General features: G+C 42.2%; 1 protein-coding gene across 1 annotated transcript in view; it reads left to right on the top strand.

Moving 5' to 3' along the window:
• Positions 1-22094, top strand: part of map3k4 (mitogen-activated protein kinase kinase kinase 4) — a 174450-nt gene that overhangs the window by 96541 nt on the left and 55815 nt on the right. The window contains exons 10-11 of the mRNA XM_048600947.1: positions 10781-11047; positions 21124-21273. Coding sequence (XP_048456904.1) covers positions 10781-11047; positions 21124-21273 — 417 coding nt within the window. The remainder of the gene's footprint in view (positions 1-10780; positions 11048-21123; positions 21274-22094) is intronic.

Here is a 22094-nt window from a genome sequence, read left to right as displayed (position 1 = left end):
TTCCACACCGCCAAGAATCCTGCCATTAACCCTGTATTCTAATTTCAAATTCAACCTTCCAAAATGAATCGCTTCACACTTTTCTGGGTTGAATTCCATCTGCCACTTCTTTGCCCAGCTCTGCATCCTGTCAATGTTTCATTGTAATCTACAACAGCACCCCCACACTTTCCACAACTCCACCAACCTTTGTGTCATCGGCAAACTTATAACCCACCCCTCCACTTCCTCATCCAAGTCATTTATTAAGATCACAAAGAGCAGAGGTCCCAGAACAGATCCCAGCGGAACACAACTGGTCACCAAGCTCAAGGCTGAATACTTTCCATCTACTACCACCCTCTTTCTTCTTTTGGACAGTCAATTCTATATCCAGACAGCCAAATTTCCCTGAATCCCATGCCTCCTTACTTTCTGAATGAGCCTATCATGGGGAACCCTATCAAGTGCCTTGATAAAATCCATATACACCACATCCACTGCTCTACCTTCATCAATGTATTTTGTCATATCCTCAAAGAATTCAGTAAGGCTTGTGAGGCATGACCTGTCCCCCTCAAAGCTGTGCTGACTATTTCTAATCAAACTGTGCTTTTCCAAATAATCATGAATAATTCTCTCGGAATCCTCTCCAATAATTTGCCCACCACATAAATAAGACTGACTGACTGGTCTGTAATTCCCAGGATTATCCCTATTCCCTTTCTTGAACAAGGGAATAACATTTGCCACCCTCCAGTCATCTGGTACTACTCCAATGGACAGTGAGGACATAAAGATCATCACTAAAGGCGCAGCAGTCTCTTCCCTCGGTTCCCGTAGTAATCTTGGGTATATTGTGTCTGGCCCAGGGGACTTATCTATCCTTATGTTTTTCAAAATTTCTAGCACGCCCTCCTTCCTAACATCAACCTGTTCAAGCATATCAGCTTGTTTCACGCTGTCCTCACAAACGTTAAGGTCCCTCTCACTGGTGAATACTGAAGCAACGCATTCATTAAGGACCTTCCCTACCTTCTCCGACTCCAGGCACAAGTTCCCTCCACTATCCCTGATTGGCCCTACCCTCACTCTGGCCATCCTCTTGTTCCTGTCATAATTATAGAACGCCTTGGGGTTTTCCTTAATGCTACCTGCCAAGGCTTTTTCATGCCCTCTTCTAGCTGTCCTAAGGCCATTCTTTAGTTCCTTCCTATCTACTTTGTAACCCTTTAGAGCCCTGTCCAATCCTTGCTTCCTCGACCTTAAGTAAGCTTCCTTCTTCCTCTTGACTAGACGTTCCACGTGTCTTGTCATACAAGGTTCTGTCACCTTACCATGCCTTCCTTGCTTCAGTGGAACAAACCTATCCAGCACTCGTAGCAAGTACTCCCTAAACAACCTCCACATTTCTGTTGTGCATTTCCCTGAGAACATCTGTTCCCAATTTATACTCCACAGTTCCGGCCTAATAGCATGGTAATTCCCCCTGTCCCAATTAAATACTTTCCCATACCGTCTGCTCCTATCCCTCTCCATGACTGTAGTAAAGGTCAGGGAGTTGTGATCACTAAAACCGAAATGCTCTTCCACCGAGAGATCTGACACTTGGCCTGGTTCATTGCCAAGTGCCAAATCCAATATGACCTCCCCTCTAGTCGTCCTAGCTACGTATTGAGTCAGAAATCCTTCCTGGACACGTGACAAAATCTGCTCCATCCAAACTATTTGCACTTCGGAGGTTCCAGTCGATATTAGGGAAGTTGAAGTCACCCATGACAACAATACTATTCCTTCTGCACCTTTCCAAAATCTGCCTGTCCATGTGTTCCATCAGTGTCTTTGTTGCTATGGGGTGGGAGAGTGGTCTGTAGAAAACTCCCAGTACAGTGACTGCTCCTTTCCTGTTTCTGACTTCCATCCATGCTGACTCAGTAGACAAACCCTCCTTGACAGCCTCCCTTTCTGCAGCTGTGATACCATCCCTGATTAGCAATGCCACTCCCCCATCTCTTTTACCTCCCTCCCTATTTCTTTTGAAAGATTTAAACCCCGGAATATCCAACAACCATTCCTGCCCCTGTGATATCAAGTCTCCAAAACGGCCACAGCATCGTAGCTCCAAATACTGATCCATGCTCTAAGTTCATTCACCCTTATTCCTGACACTTCAATCCGTCACACTGACTGCAACTTTGCTCTATCAACTGTCTGTCCTTCCTCACAGACTCTGCATGCTGTATCTGCCTGTACACCAGCTACCCCATCCTCTGATCCGTAGCTCCGGTTCCCATTCCCCTGCCAAACCACTTTAAACCCTCCCGAAGAGCTCTAGCAAATCTCCTGCCCAGGATATTGGTGCCCCTCCAGTTCAGGTGCAACCCGTCCTTCTTGTACAGGTCCCACGATCCCCAGAGGGTATCCCAATGATCCACATATCTGAAGCCCTCCCTCCTACGCAAGCTCTGCAGCCACATTTTCAGTGCACTCGCTCTCTATTCCTCGCCTCACTAGCCGTGGGACTGGTAGTAATCCTGAGATTACTACTGTGCTCATCCTGCTTATAACTTCCATCCTAACTCCCTATATTCACTTTTCAGGTCCTCATCCCTTTTCCTAGTTATGTCATTGGTATCGATATGTACCACGACTTCTGGTTGCTCACCCTCCCCCTTAAGAGTCCTTTAGGCTCAGCCCAAGACATCCCTGACCCTGGCACCCGGGAAGCAATATACCATCAGAGAGTCTCGTTCGCAACCACAGAATCTCCTGTCTGTTCCCCTAACCGTTGAATCTCCTGTCACTATCGCTCTCCTATTCTCCCCCATACCCTTTGTTGCCAGAGACCTGGCCGCTATGGCTTTCCCCTGGTGAGTCTCCCTCCCCCCCCCCAACAGTATCCAAAGCGGTATACTTATTATTGAGGGGAACGGCCACAATGGTTCCCTGCACTGCCTGCCTATTCCCTTTCCCCCTCCTGACAGTCACCAAGCTACCTTTTATCCTGTAACTTGGGTGTGACTACCTCCCTATAACTCCTTTCTAACACCCCCGCAGCCTCCCGAATGATCCGGAGTTCATCCAGCTCCAGCTCCAGTTCCCAAACGTGGTCTACGAGAAGGTGGAATTGGATGCACTTCTCGCAGGTGAAGTCAGCAGGGACACTAGTCGTGACCCTTACCTCCCACATCCTACGAGAGGAGCATGCAACTGCCCTAGCTTCCATCCCCTGTACTCTAGATTGCCAAGAGAGAGAAAAAAAAATAGCTCACCTTACCGATCCTCCACACAGTCTTTTTTTTTGGTTAGAGGAGGAACATGGGTAGGAGACTCTACACATGTAGTGTTTTGGGTTTAGCCACTGCACGAATGTATTAGTTCACTTACCCAGCAGTCCCCATGTCTGTGTTTGCTCTGGTTTAGCCTTCAATCCGCCTATTCACAAGGCAAATTTTTTATACCAAAACCTTAGCTTACAGGCTGCCCCCTGCCTTGCGCTCTCACGACTTCTCCCGCTGAATTAGAATTCTTAAGGGTTCTTAAGGAGGCAATCAGGAGGACAAAAGGGGGACGTGAGATAGCTTTGGCAAATAGGGTTAAGGAGAATACAGAGGGACTCTACAAATACACTAAGGACAAAATAGTAACTAGGGAGAGAATAGGGTCCCTTAAAGATCAGCAAGGCCGCCTGTGTACAGAACCACAGGAGATGGGGGAGATACTAAACAAGTACTGATCAAGTGTACCCTAGGACTCAGTGGGAAGCTAGGGAGGTGATTGCTGGGCCCCTTGCTGAGATATTTATAACATCAATAGCCACAGAAAAGGTGCCGGAAGACTGGAGGTTGGTTAACATTGTGCCACTATTTAAGAAAGGTTGTAAGGAAAAGTCAGGGAACTATAGACTGGTGAGCCTGACATCAACAGTGGGCAAGTTGTTGGAGGGAATCCTGAGTGATAGGATTTTACATGTATTTGGAAAGGCAAGGAATCATTGAGGATAGTCAACATGGTTTTGTGCATGGGAAATCATGTCTCACTCACTTGATTGAGGTTTTCAAAGTAACAAAGAGTATTGATAAAGGCAGAGTGATGGATGTGATCGATATGGACTTCAGTAAGGCATTTGATAAGGTTCCTCACGGTAGACTGGTTAGCAAGGTTAGATCACAAATTAGACATTTGGATAAAGAACTGGCTCGAAAGTAGAAGGCAGAGGGTGGTGTTGGAGGGTTGTTTTTCAGACTGGATGCCTGTGAACAGCAGTGTGCAACAAGGATCAGTGCTGGATCCATTACTTTTTGTCATTTATATAAATGATATATATATGAACATTGGAGGTATGGTTGCAAGTTTGTAGATGACACCAAAACTGGAGGTGTAGTAGACAGAAAAGAAGGTTGCTTCACAGTACAATGGGATCTTGATCAGATGGGCCAAGGAGTGGCAGATGGAGGTTAATTCAGATAAATGTAAGGTGCTGAATTTTGGAAAGGCGATTAGGGCGGGACTTATACACTTAATGGCAAGGTCCTGGAGAGAGTTGCTGAGCAAAGACACCTTGGAGTGCTGGTTCTTAGTTCCTTGAAAGTGGAGCCGCAGGTAGATAGAATAGTGAAGAAGGCATTTGGTATGCTTACCTTTATTGGTCAGTGCATTGAGTATAGGAGTTGGGAGGTCATGTTGCTGCTGTACAGGACATTGGTTAGGCTACTTTGGAATACTGTGTGCAGTTCTAGTCCCCTTGCTATAGGAAGGATGTTGTGAGATTTGAAAGTGTTCAGAAAAGGTTTAAAATGGTGTTGCCAGGGTCGGAGGGTTTGAGCTACAGGGAGATGCTGAATAGGCTGGGGCTATTTTCCCTGGAGCGTCGGACGCTGAGGGGTGACCTTAGAAGTTTATAAAATCTGAGGAGCATGGATAGGGTGAAAAAAAAGTGGTCTTTTCCCTGGGGTGGGGCAGTCCAAAACCAGAGTCCATTGGTTTAAGATGAGAGGGGAAAGATTAAAAATGGACCTTAGGGGCACCTTTCTCATGCAGACGGGTACATGTATGGAATGAGCTGCCAGAGGAAGCGGTGGATGCTGGTACATTTACAACATTTAACGGGCATCTGGATGGGTATATGAATAGGAAGGATTCAGAGGAGTATGGACCAAATGCTGGCAAATGGGACTAGATTAGTTTAGGATATCTGGTCGGCATAGACACGTTACACTGAAGGGTATGTTTCCATGCTGTACAGCTCTATCTTTAACTCTATGGCTCTTAGTTTGGTGTTATGAAATGTTCTGCATTGATGTCTTTTGGCTTAATTACTTAGACATATAATGGTTCGTTTTGCCCATCAGCTGCATGATCTTCGTAGTTAAAACATGCTGTCTGTTGCATTAATATGTATGAATATGTATCTGATTAAAAGTTACACATCACATCTTCAATGTGTACATCAGATTTGAATGCTGCATTTATGTATGTGAAACTTCATGCTTTTAGCCTGTAGTTTGTAGAGTTGTAAATAGTTGATCTGTTCCAGCATCTAGAAGAATCCTATTGATAAACAAAGCTCTGTAATGACTTTTGTAGCTAAGCGTGTGTCCTGTTCATTCTGTATAACAGCTAAAAATATTTGAGAACAATGTAGATAAAAACACTCTCAAAAAGATGAAGATGTATATTTACAGAATGCAGTGCAGATCTATATAAGATTTTTTTCCTTTTTAGGCTTAACTTGGGTTCCAAACAGAGAGGGAGTATGCCCTGGTCCCAGAATTGGTTAGTTAAATTGGTCTTTAAGTCCTAATATTTTGCTGGAATTCTGTTGGCTGAAGTCATGCGTGCTCTCTGTGCTTTGTAACCTGGAGTGGCCACTTTCAGCCCCACCTTCTGACATGCATTCCTTTCTTCTTGGAGTGTCAGCAGTGCTCCTTAGTTCAAACTGCACATCCTCATTATTGTCACAGTCCTGGGCGTTATCTGTTCTGGTAGTGACTAATGGGATGTTGACAACCCACAACCTCATCCAACTGTGTCTCATAATGTCCCAGAACCAGTCTACAAATCTAGTGGGTCTGCCAGCGTACCACTGGCAGGTTTTCTCACTCTCCTGTTTCTGCTCACCAATTTCCTGCCTCAGTTCCTTGCTGTTATAAGTTACGTGAGCCCATTAGATGGACCACCCAATCCAGTATCCAGGCCAAACTTATTACATCTTGCCCATGTTTTCTAATATTTGCCTTAATGTGATGAAGATTCATGTAGCCGGTCCCGAGAATGTTTTTAGAAGAATGAGAAGTGATCTAATTGAAATATACCATTCCAAAAGCTTTCATGAAAGATCATTTTTCCTCCCAATTGGGAAATCTGGAACTGGGTCACAGTATCAATACAAAGGATTGGGAGTTCTTGAGATGAGAAATTATTCAATTCAAAATTTTGCTATTTTCAAACATGGAGAGCTGTGGGTGCTCAAACAAGACGTGGAAGATCTTCTTGAAAAGGGGAACAGACTCAAAAGGCTAAGTCGTGCACTTCTCATTCCTGATGTTATAGTGCAGAAGCATTCTATTATCTATGGTTATTTTAAAACTAATGGGATAATTCTGTATGAGGTAAAAGAATATGTACACCAGTCAAAGGCAGGATTTCCATAGTTGATACAGAAAAAATGGTGTGCTAGTAGAAGACCCTTCTGCGAAGTCCTTCCCTCGTAGGTAGATGGGTCACTGAACCTCCTCTATATTCAGAGATACCAAGGTGTAGAGCTGGATGAACAAAACAGGCCAAGCAGCATCAGAGGAGCAGGAAAGCTGACGTTTCGGGCCTAGACGTCACGTAGCTCTCACCTGTGGTTCAGTCTAGAAGGTTATGTACAGCAGCAGCGTACTCCGGTAACTCCATTGATTTGCAGGTCAAACTGGGAGAAGGGTAGCATGCAGGCTAGTGCACACTGTATCACAAAAAGGGAATGGTGCGGAAGGAGGCCATTCGGCCCATCGTGCCTGCTCCAGGTCTTCAAATGAGTGTTATAATTTGGTGCCATTTCATGCCTTTTCCCTGTACCTTTACAGATTGTTCCTATCTAAGTAATCATCTGCCATCCTCTGGAATGTCTTAATGGAACCTTGTTCTATCATACTTCCAGGCAGTACATTCCAGACCAAAATCACTCCTTGTGTGAAAGTTTTCTTTATCTCCCATCACATTTGCTATATTTACAAATCAATTTAAATCTGTGTCCCCATTCTTAATCATTTTGGGAGTGGGAACTGTTTCTCCGGATCTACTCTATCCAGACCTCTCATGGTTTTGAGAACCTCTTAGCTGTCTTTCTCCAAGATGAACAGACCCAACATCTCTAATCTATCCTCATAATAGAAATTTCTCATCTCAAACCATCCTTGTAAATTACTTCTGCACACTGTCCAGAGCATTAACACATTTCCCATAATGTGGCGCACACAACTGTACACAATCTAGCTGAAGTCTAACAAATATCTTCTATAAGTTCAACATCACCTCCTTGCTCTGTGCCCCTATTAATAAATCCTATTTAGTGTATGCTTTATTAACTCCTTTCTCCACCTATCCTCCCATTTTCAAAGATCTGTGTACTTCTGCACCCCCATTAAAGTTGCACCTCTTATTTTGTGTTGTCTGTCCATGTTCTTCCTATCAAAATACATTACACGTCTCTGCATTGAACATAATCTGCTGCCTATTCCTCCCACTCCACCAACTTGTCTTTTAGAAGTTTGACACTGTCCTCCTCAATATACAATGCTTCCAGATTGCCTATTATTTGCAAACTTGGAAATTGTGTCCTGCACACCAATAACTACGTCATTAATGAATAATCAGAAAAAGCGAGAGTCTTGATCGCGATCCTTTGGAAGTTCCACTACAAATCTTTCTCCAGCCTGAAACCTATCCATTAACCATTCTATTCTCTTTCCTATCAATCAGTCAATTTTGTATCCATGTTACTATTGTCTCCTTATTCCATGAGCTAGAACTTTTCTCTCATGTCTGTGTGGCACTGTATTGGATGTCTTCTGGAAGTCCATAAACACTAAATCAATAGCATTTCCATCATCGGTCCTTTCTGTTACCTCCAAAACAAATCCAGCAAGTTAGTTCATTACCATTTCCCCTTTAGCAATCCATGCTGGCTCTTCCTAGTCAAGAGACCTTTATCCATGTGACTGCTTTTTTTAATTCACTTGGATCCATTTGAAATAATTCTTTCTAGAAGCTTCCCCCTCATTGAAGTTATGCTGGGCTGTGTGTTTACTGGGTTTATTCTCTCAATCTTTTTTGATCAAGGGCATGATGTTTGCAGTTCTCCAGTTTTCTGGCACTTCCCGAAGTCCAGGGAAGACTGAAAGATTATGGCCTATACCCCTGCAATTTCCACACTCTCTTCCTTTTGGTATCCTTGGATACATGTCAACAGATCCTCGTGCCCTGTAAAGCTTTAAACCATTACTTTGACCCTTACTCTGACTAAACTTATTAACTTAATATTCTCTATGCTAGTGTAAGCTGTCTCTTAAGTATTTCGTGAACTTTGGTATTGCCCTCTCAAAATCTTTCTTGGATCCCACACTCCTACCAATTTAGTTGAAAATCCTCCAACTAGGAAAATATCGTGCAAGGAACTCTGGTGCAGTTCTGTTCAGATGCCTGTCTGGCTTGTCCACCCAGAGCCAATCCCAGTATCCCTGGAATCCAGAGCCCTCAATCCTCCATCACCTTTACAGCTGTGCGCTCATCTGTCTCGTCGTCGTCGTCGTCGTCCTCCTCCTCCTCCTCCTGTACCTGCATGTAGTATTAGAAGTAATCTTGTTTGCTAATATTCCAAGTAGCTTCCTAAACTCTGATTGCAGGACTGTGTGTTCCATTTCCGACCCAAGTTATTGGTTCCAAAGTGGATCTGAACTTCTAGCACTTCACACTTTCCAGAAGTATGTCCTGTAGCCACTTTCCAACATATTTGTTCCCCTAACTAATGAATCACCTATTTTTGTTGGGCTTCCTTTCTTCTTCCTTCCCTCCAGTATAGCTTAGCTGCATGTGGTGCCACAAGTGTGACTCTGACTGCATTTCCTTGAGGAACTAGTGCCCTTCAGCTTCCAAAATGGAAAATAGATTAGCGTGTTGGACCCCATGTGACTCCTCTACTATCTACTTGTTTCTCTTGGACTGCTTGACTGTCACCCATTCTCTTCTGACCTTCAGGCCCTTGACCACCTCTCTGAATGTACAGTCCACATAACTGTGTTTTGGATGTGCCATGTCTCCAGCTGCCACTCAGGCTGTCAAACCTAAAGTTGAATTTTGTGTTTGTGCAGCAGTTCCTGGACATGTGATTCACAAGGACACCAGTAAGGTTTGTGACTTCCCACCTATTAAGATCAGAATAGAATCCCTACGGTGTGGAAGCAGGCCATTTAGCCCATCGAGACCGCACCAACCCTCTGAAGAGCATCCCAGCATGACCTGCCCTGCCAGGCATTCCACTCGAACTTTCCCTCACGTTCACTTAATTCTGCCTTGTGTTACTTCTTATATTTTATTTATATTGAAACCTAATTACCTTTTTCAAGAACACAAAGAGAAACAGCCTGGATGGGTGTATCACAGGTAATAGTATTCCTTTACTAAATCTGTGTGCCTCACAGGACATCTGTAAAATTTATCTGCATGAGCACGGAAGATCCTGCAGATCATCCACGCAGTAGATTGCGTCTCCAGTTGTTTTGCCAAGCTACTCTAAGCAGATGTACAAGACTATGATAATGTAACTTGTGGTGACCTGGGAATTATACAGAATCCCATATCATATAGACTGTAATACCAGTCTAAATTCTGTACACTGGGATTTAACACTTCTATCAATGGCATACACCATACAAGTAAAGAATGGTAATCATGCAGGTCATAGAATTATATAACCCCTACAGTCCGAAAGCAGGCCATTCGGCCCATTGAATCCACACCACCTTTCCGAAGAGCATCCCACCCAGATCCACCTTCCTACCCTATCCCTGTTACCCTGCCATTTCCCATGGCTAATCCACCTGGCCTGTACATCCCTGAACACTGGGCAGTTTTGTATGGCCAGTCCACCCAACCTGCATATCTTTGGACTATGGGAGGAAACCAGAGCAACCAGAGGAAACCCATGCAGACATGGGGAGAATGTGCAAACTGCATGCAGACAGTCGCCAGAGAGTGAAATTAACCCCGGGTCCCTGGCACGGAGAGGCAGCAGTGCTCACTGTTGAGCCACTGTGCCTCCCATAAAGATCATAAAGATCTTATTGACTAATTATGGTTATGTGACCAGTGGTTATAATGTTATTTTGAATGACCAAATAATGCTGGGTCCTAGATGAATACAGTTTTGTATAGGGGATATATTTGATCATAATATGTTGATACGTCATAAGGGATATGGGTAGATTGAGCAGCCTAGGTTTAAGATGAGAGGGTAAAGTTTTAAAAGGAACCTAAGGGGCCACTTTTTCATGCAGAGGATGGTGCATGTATGGAATGAGCTGCCAGAGGAAGTGGTGGAGGATGGTACAATGACAACATTTAAAAGGCATCTTGGTGGGTACATGAATAGGAAGGGTTTAGAGGGATATGGGCCAAATGTTGGCAAATGGGATTAGATTAATTTAGGATATCTGGTCGGCATGGACAAGTTGGACCGAAGGGTCCGTTTCTTTGCTGAACGTCTCTGACTCAAGTGGCTGATAAGAGTGTAACTTCTTTGCCATTCTTTTCCTTTCAGGTTCAAATCCCTGGTCTGGAGGACCTGAATATTTTTGTTTCGTTCGAGCTTGCAGAACGAAAATCTCAGATACTCCAGCTGCTCAGTGCAACAGCTGGCAAGGACTGCTCAAAAGAATCTGATGAATCTGTTGATGAAGCTTGCTTGCTTCTCATCAAAGGTGACTGTAAAGTTAGAGAACAGGTAGATAACTGGAAATTGTGGAGCGGCCAGTCAATCAAAGTACTGCCACAGGTAGAAACTATGGATACATTGAGAAGCATGGAGGTATGTGACTTAAAATTAAGTATGCATCTCTAGTTTTAAAAAGTTTGCAATTCATTTCAAAGCAATCTCCTAAAAAATGTGCCACATTATTTAAACAATAGACTATAAAATGGATCTAAATAGCAGGGTGCAGTTAGTTAAAACATTATCAGCTTTTATGCCTTCAAGGTCATAAAACATGTAGCGGTGCTTCCTAAGAGCATTAAACAGCAAGAAACTGAAAAGAGGTGATAAGCTAAACAGTAGTGAGGGCAGAATTCAAGTTTGTGAACTTAGTTAACGCTAGCAAATTTCTGATTTTTTTTTTATGGGTGATCTGGAGTTTGAAGTGCGGTGATTAGTTGCTACTATGGATGGTATTTTTCAATTTAAGGCAAATGTAGATAAATTTAGCTATTTAGAAACTACTGAAACTGATTAGAGAGCATTGGAATGTGGAAACTGTGATGGTAGAGGAAGGGATGGGCTTGGTGAGGGCGGCTGTTTTGGAGAGGAACTAGATTATAAAGTGTAGTGTGGGAAGAACTGACGTTCTGAGGGTGTTCTGGAGATTGGGAACACGTGGTTTATTTACTATGGGGAGGGAAGCTAGATTCTGATTCATTGGAAGGTGTGGAAGAAAAGGGAGGACAGTACTGAGTAATCATCTGATGTGCATAGGGAATTTCTAGCATATTGTGTTAGAGATAGAGGAGAGCAAATAGTAAATGGTAGGGAATAGAGGTATAAACATTGGGAGAGGAATGCTGAAGCCCACTGGAAGGAGAGAAGTGGAAAGGGCAGGGGGAAAGATTCAATTTAAATTGAAGGCACGGAGTTTGGATTTAATTAGACTCAATTTCATAAAGCGTGGTACCTAAATTGTATCTCTCTTTTTGTCTGTTTTAATTCTTATTTCTTTTCCCTTCAGTTCCTTCCTTCTGTTTATTTCTTCACACCTCCAGTGCACATTCTGCCCTTCAGTGCTCCTATCCTTATTTTGTTCCTTGGCACATCCTCCTCCTTAGCCAAATTCTCCCTGAGGTCTGTCCCTTTTCTGTTGCCCATCCCTTCTCCAAAAAGCACTTGAAACAGCTCATATGAATGGACTGAAGTGAGCATATAAACAGGCCAGTAGCATTGGAGCTATTTAAATGAGCAAGCCGGCAGGCTTGGATAATGCAAGAGTGCTAATCTCTGGATCACTCCCACTGTATGAAGGTCGGGAGGGTCAATGGGTTGTTTGAGGTATGATGCAGGAGAGCAGACTTCACATTCTTGGGATGTTGGGACTAGTTCTGAAGCACAAGCCACCTAATCAAAAGGAATGGAAAAATCGGACCAATATGCTCGGTGTGGTGCACTGATATAGCTTTTTTAAGTTAATTGGTTGGAAAGGTCAGAACCTCAGAGGTAAAATTGAACATTAAGTTGCATGAAAGACTGAGTCTTGAGTAGAGAGGGAAAAATAATTCCTCCTTTAGGTAGGAACAGTCTGAAAAGTGCTGAGGGATGTGAAGAAAAGTATAAAATGTATGTAAAATATATATAAAACATACGTAAATGTACAAATTATGATGAACAGGTTGGTGACCTGCAAACAACTGTATAGGGTATGATGTAATGGCAATACAAGATTTGGATTAAAAGCGGTGAAGAGTGGATGTGTTCAGAAGAAGTGGAGACCAGGCAATGGTATTAATTAGCGTTGACTTTGTAGTGTTTGAAAAAGAAGATCTTCTCAACACTTCCAAGCAATATCCTTTGCAGATGCACATTCCTGTGAAGTGTCATTTCTGTCTTGTTTAATTTCTTTCTTAAGTGACTCTTTCTAGTTTTAATAACCTAGAGACTTATTCAGTTTGATAGCCGAACCCCTCTTTTTGAGTTCTGACAGCTTGAAAACTTCTATATAAGTTTTCGCAGCTTGGAGACTTCACAAACCTAGGATGAAACTGTTCTTCTGAATTGACTATTCTGAACTGAAATCATACTATTAAAACCTACTATTTTTCCCATATGTCATAAAAAATCAACCCTGTAAACACTTCTGTCAGTTAATTCCACAAATATCTGAGGCATTTAACTTGAGTATGTGCTTTCTTGGGAATTATATAGTTAGTTCACTGTTATAAAGACTGTCTAACCACATTCAAAAAAAAGTTACCGTCACAGAACCGAAACTGCAAATCCATTTTATCTCTACATTAAAATGTAAATTTCTAAATGGTAATACATTGAAATACACAAAAGGCTGGTCAACAAAATTTAAGCTCATGAAGTAGAAGGGTCAATGTCAGCTTGGATTAAAAATCAACTTAAACAGAGAAAGCAGTGAGTCAGGATAAATAATTAATTTTCAGACTGGAAGATGTTAGGTATTGGTGTTTCCCACTGGTAATTATTGTTTGGATTCTGAAATCCAATTTGAAGATTCAGAATTTTCTGATCCCAACTTAGAACTGTGGCTAACAGTGTGAATGATACCAGATGAATGCGGGAGAGCATTAGGCTAGCACAGTGGGAAAACTCCTATCAAATAGTACTTGAGCCATGTTGGTGTGGGTCAGTGGATTTTGGCAGAGGAAATAGGGAGAGGTCATATAGACTAAATAAGGTGTGTCTAAGAACTGTAGCTGGAGAGCAAGACCTGAGAGTCTTTGATAGATCTCTGAAGGCAGCAGAACATATTTGGAGAATGATTAGCCCAAGGCAGTGGGTTCTTAGATTCCGTTAATGGGCATATCGATTACAAAAGCATATGCTATATTGAATCTGTAAAATGATCTGGTTAGATCACAACTAGAGTAGGGTGTTTAGTTCAGATCAGTGTACATTAGGATGCACATATGGGTCCTTGAGAGGGTGCAGAGGAGACTGAACAGAATTCTTCCAAGGATGAGGGATCTTGGTTTCAAGGTTTGGTTGAAGTTGGGGTTCTCCTTGGAGCAAAGATGATTCAGGTGAAGTTTGATAGAAGTTTATGAGATTGTGATAAGTTCATATGTTGCAAGCGAAGCAATATTGTTCCTGTTAATGATAAAAGGATGAGGGATGTATTAATTTAAGGTTTTAGCCAAGGGAAGGCAGATGGTGTGGTGATGATGCCACGGGGTTAGTAATCCAGAGGTCCATTCTGACTCATAATGGTACAATTTTAATTCAGTTATTAAATCTGGAAGTAAAAGATAATCTTAATGATGACCATTGCCACTAAAACAAATCTGGTTCATTTCAACTCCCCCTCCCATTCCTCAGATGACATGTCCATCCTGGGCCTCCTGCAGTGCCACAACGATGCCACCCGAAGGTTGCAGGAACAGCAACTCGTATTCCGCTTGGGAGCCCTGCAGCCCAATGGTATCAATGTGGATTTCACAAGTTTCAAAATCTCCCCTCCCCCTACCGCATCCCAAAACCAGTCCACCTCGTCCCCGCCTCCCTAACCTGTTCTTCCTCCCACCTATCCCCTCCTCCCACCTCAAGCCGCACTTCCATCTCCTACCGACCAACCTCATCCCGCCCCCTTGACCTGTCCGTCCTCCCTGGACTGACCTATCCCCTTCCTAACTCCCCACCTACACTCACCTTTACTGGCTCCATCCCCGCCTCTTCGACCTGTTTGTTTCCTCTCCACCTATCCTCTCCTCTATCCCTCTCCCTATTTATTTCAGAACCCCCTTCCCCTCCCCCTTTTCTGATGAAGGGTCTAGGCCCGAAACGTCAGCCTCTCTGCTCCTATGATGCTGCTTGGCCTGCTGTGTTCATCCAGCCCTGCACCTTGTTGTCTCGGATTCTCCAGCATCTGCAGTTCCTACTATCTCTGGTTCATTTATGTTCTTGCGACTCTAGCCCTGTAGCACTGTGTTTTAATTCTGAAAAACTCTGGCCGAGTAAGCTTTTCAGTTGTATCAGAGTCCAAGTCCTTTTAAAAAGAAAAGAACTGAAACCAGACAGACTACCTAGCATTGTACTGGGCACTGGAAATGACAATCTCAAACCCAATCCCATTAACCCTGCAAGTTGTCTTTAACACTGTTGAGAGGTTGATGCCAAATTTGCATAAACTGTTCCACAAGCTAGTCAAGCAACGACCTGACATAGTGAAAGTCATTGAATCATACTTTACAGAAATGTCCCAGACATTTAATGTGGTCTACATGGACTTTAGCAAGGCTTTTGATAAGATCCCTCATGGCAGACTGGTCCAGTAAGTAAGAGCCCATGGAATGCAAGGTAAAGTGTATTGTTGGATCCAAAATTGGCTGAGAGGCAGGAAACAGCAGGTGATAGAGTGATGTTTGTGATTGTTTCAATTGGACTTCCATAGGGCTCAATGTTGGGCTCCTTGATGTTTGTAGTGTACATTTAATGATTTAGACTCCAAAGTAGGGGGTATGATTAAGCCTTTTAATGGATTTCAACCCAGAGAAATGAGGTAACGCAGTTGACGAGGCTAGAAGGCTAAGAGGAGAATTGAATTTTTTTCCCACTGAGTTGCGGGAGTCTGAAATTCACAGCCTGAAACAGTTGTTTGCAGTTCACCAATCTCACAACTGATGAGCGGTGTGTAGATATTCACTTGCATATGGGTTAAAAGCGCTAAAATTGGATTTGTGTAGTCAGATCTTTGTTCTCAATGTAAGCGAGATGAGCTGAATGGCCTCCTCCTCTGTCGTAAAGGCTCGAGTACATTATCACCCCCTCTCAATGCTTGGGTATGTCTTGTTTTACTGACAACCAGACCTGCTCAGAATATACCCTGGATGGGAGCCTTCAGTGACCATCACCAAATGGCTCATCAGCACCGTTAGTCTCACCAATCCACCTATCATAGATGCAGTTCTCCAAGACTGTATTGGTAGGATTAACCACTGTACAGTTCAAGTGGAGACAAAGGCCTGTCTTTCACATTGAGGATACCCTCAGTCATGTTATGTAACACTACCACTGGGCTAAATGGGCTAGGTTCCCTTTCAATCCAATATCTTAAAATCTAGGCATGTGTAAGGTTTTGTAGATCATCAGCAAAATTGTACTCAACCACAACTTGTGACCCTGCATACCCCTCACTCTATCATTATCATTATCACTACACTTGAATATCAATCCTGCTTTAGTAGAGTATGTATAATATACCAAGAGCAAGCCCCATCTACCTATAAACAGGGTGTCAATCTGGTAAAGCTAGCATGCAGAATCACTTGTATATCAGAGAGCATGTAATAGATAGAGCTAAGCATTCCACAATAAATGAATCAGACCTAAACTCTGCAATCCTGGTGATTGATGATTAAATAACTAACATATAATTGAGGGAGATGATTCGGACACATTGGGGCTGGAATCTTCGCTTGAGGAAAAAAAGAGGTCATGTCAAGTCACCCCAATGGAAATTGGCATCATCGGAAGACTTGCAATGGAGAAACTCGGAGAATAGAATGAAATGGAATCCTTTTAAGTAACAGGATGTGAAGCAGTGTGGTTGAGGTTTCTGTGGAAGTCTGGGCTTTTAATGGATATAGGTGGACAGCCTATCCCCAGAAATGGAAACTGTGAAGTCAGTGAAGAATGAGAGATGGACTAGATGAAGGTAACAGAAAATATAGAAATTGGAAGAAAAACTGATGAATTTTTTCAATTCTGGATGAGAGTAGGACGCAGCATCAGTATCCCAGAGGGTGGTGGGGATCTGAGTGCACTGCCTGGAAGGGAAATAAAGGCAGGAAACCTCACAACCTTTTTAAAAAATACACATATGATCGCTTGAAATATCATTATATACTAGGCTATAGGCCAAGTGCCGGAAAGTTGAGATTAATTAAGACTTTATGCACAGACTTTATGGGCCAAAGGGTCTCTTCTGTTCTGTATGACTCCATGGCATCATCATTGTATTGGAGAAACAGTTGTGGATGATGGCCCAAGTAGTTCTGTGAACCCCACAAAGAGGCTGATGTTGGGACCCAAGCTGATCCATAGTGACACCTTTGACTGGAGAAGATGAGTTAAAAGAGAAGTTGTTCAAAGTGCGGATGAGCTCAGCCAGGCGAAGGAGGATGATGGTGGATGGAGACTGAACAGACCTCTCTTCGTGGAAGAAGTGGAGAGCCTTCAAACCATTCTGATGGGGAATGGGTATGTAGAGGGATTCCATGGTGAAGAGGAAGTGGCTAGTGCTAGAAAACTGGAGGTTGTGGAACTGATGTAACACATCAAATATTCCCATCCTCGAAAGCGAGGAGGCCCAGCACATCTGTGCAAAAGATAGGACTAAAGCCTTGACATTGGTGAGGCCTATTCTGGAGTACTGTGTTTAGTTCTGGTTGCTCTACTATAGGAAGGATATGATTAAACTGGAGAGAGTTCACTAAAGCTTTACTAGGATTTTGCTGGGAATGGAGGGCTTGAGTTATAAAAATAAGCTGGGAGTTTTTTCAATCGAGCATAGGAAGTTGAGGGGTGACCTTACGGAGTTTTATAAAACCATGAGGGATATAGAAAGGGTGAATAGCAAGGATCTTTTCCCTAAGGTGGGGGAGTTCAAAATTAGGGGGCATATTGTTAAGGTCAGAGGAGAAAGTCTTAAGTAGGACATGGGCAACTTTTTTTACAGTGTGGTCTGTGTGTGGAATGAACTACCAGAGGAAGTAGTGGATCCAGGTACAGTTACGAGATTTAAAAGACATTTGGATGAGTACATGAATAGAAAATGTTTGGAGGGATATGGGCCAAACACAGGCAACTGGGATTAGTTTAGTTGAGGAAGATGGTTGGTGTGGACTACTTGGACCAAGCTGTGTGACTCTGATTCTATTTGCAACTGTCACCTTCAGCTAGAAGTGCTAAGTGCATAATCCAGCTGGGTCTTTGCTTCAGGTTCCCAGTATTTATCATGCCAGTCTTCAGCCAATTTGATTTGCTCCATGAAATCAAGAAACTAGCACTGGATACTGCAAAAGTCTATGGCCCCTGACAACATTTCAGCAATATTGTTGAAGACTTTGCTATATAAATAATTTTGTCCCTACCTAGATTGTTTCAGTGTAGCTACAACATTCTGTACCTACCAATGTGGAAAATTGCCCAGGAATGTCCTGCGCTTAAAAAGCAAAACAAATCCAACCAGGCCAATTGCTTCCCTGACAAACCACCCTGATCATGAGCATAGTAATGAAAAGGTTTGTTGACAGTTCTGTGATACCTCTTGCTCAGCAAGAATCTGCACATTGCTCAGTTTGGGTTCTGCCATGGCTGCTCAGCTCTTGACTTCATCACAATCTTGGTTCAAACGAGATCAAAAAAGTCCAACTCTAGATGTAAAGTGAGAGTGACTGTCCTTGACTTTGAGACAGCACTTGACTGTGTATGGCGTTAAGAATGCCTAGCGCGAGTGCAGTTGATGGAAATTAAGTGATGGGGAGCTGTTCGGTCCCATAACATGTCTGGAGCAGTTTCTCATCAGCTTTAACCACCTTCAGCTGCCTTATGAATGATCTCCTTTTCAATCATAATGTCAGAAGTGAGGATCTTTGCAGAAAGCAGCCCACTGATGCACAGTGTCAGCGGTTTACTATCATTACAAGCTGTGCAACAGTGAATCACTGAATCTCCTTTGACGTCACTTTACAAACCTGCAACCTGTACCATTTAGAAAGACATCTGCGAAAGATCCATGAGAACATCATAAACTGCACATTCCCCTCCAAGCCACACACTGCCCTAACCTGAGCAAAATTACAGTCCCTTCACTGTTGCCTGGTCAATATCTTAGAACACTCTTCACAGCAGCACGATTGATGTACCTGTACCCTTCGCCTCTACTCCCGCACTGGACTGCAGTATTCAGGGTGGCAGCTTGCGAATACAGCTGAAGGGCAGTCAGGGATGGTTAATAAGTGGTGGCCCAATCAGTGATACCCACATGTTGAGTGAATTTTTAAAATTATGAGGGAGAACTCAATAAAATGGATGGTAAAGCCCTGAATCTTTCTGCCTGCAATGGAAGTGAATGCAAAGATAATGAATGATTTCAAAGGGAATTTGGGTATTTAAGGGAAATAAACTGGCTAGTCTATGGGGATTGAGCAAGAGAATAAGACTGATTAGATTAACCTACTAAGTGTAACCAGATCAGAGCATGACCGTGAGAGATTTACTAAAGCGTATTGGTTTCTTCCTGTCTGTAAATCAGGAGATGGTGGCAAAGTGGTAATGTTACTGGGCTAGTAATATAGAAATTCCAGGCTAATGTTTTGAGGGACACATGGGTTCGAATCGCACTATGGTAGATGGTGAAATTTGCATTTGTTTTATTTAAAAATCTAAAATCTAATAAAATCTTGTCTAAAGTAAGCGAGATCCGATTGTTGTAAAGCCGTTTCACTAACATCATTAAGGGAAGGAAATCTGCCGTCCCTACCTGCCATTCCGAAGTGTGACTTGAGACTCGCAGCATTGTGGTTGATCTTAACTACCCTCTTGGCAATTTTGGATAGGCAATAAATGCCCTCATCTGATGAACAGATGAAATAAAACACCTAGGAGCTAGCTCCTACGAATGACATTGTCGTAGTAAATATTTTTATCTGTGATGTTAATGGAGGGTTACTGGGGATTTTTTTTTTCATATTCTCGTATGAGATGTGGATGTTGTCAGCAAGCTGACTTTTGTTGCCTATCTGTGATTACCTTTGAGCTGATTGGCTTGTTATGCCTTGTCAGAGGGCAATTAAGAGTCAACCACATCTCTGTAGGTCTGGTGTTGCCTGTAGGTAAGAACAGAAGATTTCCTTCTCCATAGGATATTAGTGAACCAGATGGATTTTTTTACTACAATTGTAATGGTTGCAATGTTAGACTTTGCTGTCACCATTTGCCATGGTGTGATTTGAATCTATATCTCCAGTGAACCCACCACTATACCACTGCCACGCTTTTGAAATAATGTCAATGAAGTCTTTCTACACCATCTTGGCAGGGCTTCTAATCAATGTCTCATCTGGTAAGTGGCACTGCAGTGTCAGCTTTGATTCTTGTGCTGACGGAGGGCTTGAACCCATGATCTCCTGACTCAAGAAGTGAGACTGACTGTGGTTCAGTTGGTCGCAATGTTGACTTGTTTAGTAATATCACAGGGTAAACGATGCCTGATATCCTACTCTGATATATATATCTTGAATAATGATCAGACCAGATTAATGTTCTAGAGCATGTGTAGTGGAAGGGGACTTTCTCTCATAAATAAATTACCCAAAATATATAATTTTTGATTCTTTACTTGGACAGTAAAATTCATTAGTGGTTTGTTTATTTAAAAAAAAAAGTCACTTTACACTTTGTGGTTTTGTGTCAATGGGCACAACTGACAGGATGTGGGGCTTAAAAAAAATAAGTTCTGGTTTACTTCGTGAATGGCTAATTAATTATAAACATTTTTTACTAAGTGCAATATCTGTTTTGCCGTTGGAGCATTGATACAGTATTAGTGGATACTGTAATATTAGGGAATGAAGCAAAATTGGTGTTTAAGCGCAATAAAAATGATTGAGCCTTTGAAAGATTATATTGATGGAGCACAGTAATGTTGGAGTAGAAGTATGGTGTGATAGAGGGCAGCAATTTTAGAGAGTGGGGCTTTGGTGGATAGTTTTGATGGAACACTTTGGCACTGGGCAGTGGTTTTATGAACCGAGCAGGAGATCCAATTTATTATTGAAGTTTGCAGAGCTATACTGTAAATATCAGTACCATTGTTATTCTACAGTTTAAGTATGTGAGATCAAGATTTTGAAATACTAATGCTACCAAATTGTACAAAATTCCAGGAAGTTACCGTGAATTTTAAAGTCTAATCTTGATTATGGAGATATTATGGTAGTTGGTACGAAGTTTAAAATATCGTTGTAAGATTTATTTAATAAGTTAATGCTTCTATTTAAAATTAAAGGTTCAAGTGGCTTGATTATGTTGCTTAATCAAATTAGAGTATTCTGTTAAGATATGTTAAATTACATTTTATTAGTGTTCTGAATTTAGATAAATTGCCATGAATTAATCTGCAAAATTAATTTTTTTTTTATTTTCACTGTCCTCAGATTAATAATTTACTGTTGGTCGTCATGCAGTCTTCCCATCTTGTGAATCAACGTAAAACGTTTCAACAATCCATACAAAATCTAATCTCACTGCACCGTGAGCAAACATCCAGCCAGCCTGTCATAGCCAAAGCTTTGGAGCAGCTGAAGGTATATTCTGCCTTGTTCACATTTATCTGTATTCCCATGCTTTAGAACTTTTGTTAGGAATAGGTGATCTCATGATACAAAAATCATCTCTGAATTGACCATCATGCTGAGATTGTATTGAAAAGGAGCGTTTGTGGTTATCATTTTACAGTTATTTAAGCTAATATTCTCCCAAGTCATGTCTCCATCATATTGTGGCGCGTTAATTGTGTTACATCTGAACAAAGAATTCTTACATGCACTCGGGCACTCACTCATTCACTCATTGGAGAGACTCAGTAGATCTGGCAGCATCTGAGAAGGGAAAACAGTTAACATTTCAAGTCTGGTGACTGTTCTTCAGAACAGTTTTGAATTTTTTAAACATTTGTTTACTGTCTATCCTGTTATCTCGCTTCCTATTTCAAGACTGACTTGGCTATCTTGTTTCTAGTGGGGCTATAAAACGGTAGATATGAATCTCTCATCCTGCAACCTACATCCTGCACCTCAGCAGAAGTAAGACTACTGTTAACTACTATGCATTAAAACCTAAACCATTATGGGAATGAGCAACTTAATAATTGCATTATTTCTTGCTTTAACACAAATCTTACGAACATTTATAAAAAAAAAAGGGATAAAACAAAATCCATTGTAATATGAGATCAAACCAAATCCTAAATCTAATTTTGTAAGCATAGTTCCCTAGAATACCTTACAAGGATTATTCACTTGTGGGACATGGGCATCTCTGGCTGTCCAGCATTTATTACCCATCCCTGGTTGCGCTTGAGAAGGTGATGGTGAACTGCTGCCTTCAACTGTTGCTGTCCATGTGC

The sequence above is a fragment of the Rhincodon typus genome, chromosome 9 (assembly GCF_021869965.1).
Source record: "Rhincodon typus isolate 14 chromosome 9, sRhiTyp1.1, whole genome shotgun sequence".
Classification (NCBI taxonomy): Eukaryota; Metazoa; Chordata; class Chondrichthyes; order Orectolobiformes; family Rhincodontidae; genus Rhincodon; species Rhincodon typus.
Note: the sequence above shows the minus strand (reverse complement) of the source record. Positions and strands in the feature narration are given on the sequence as shown.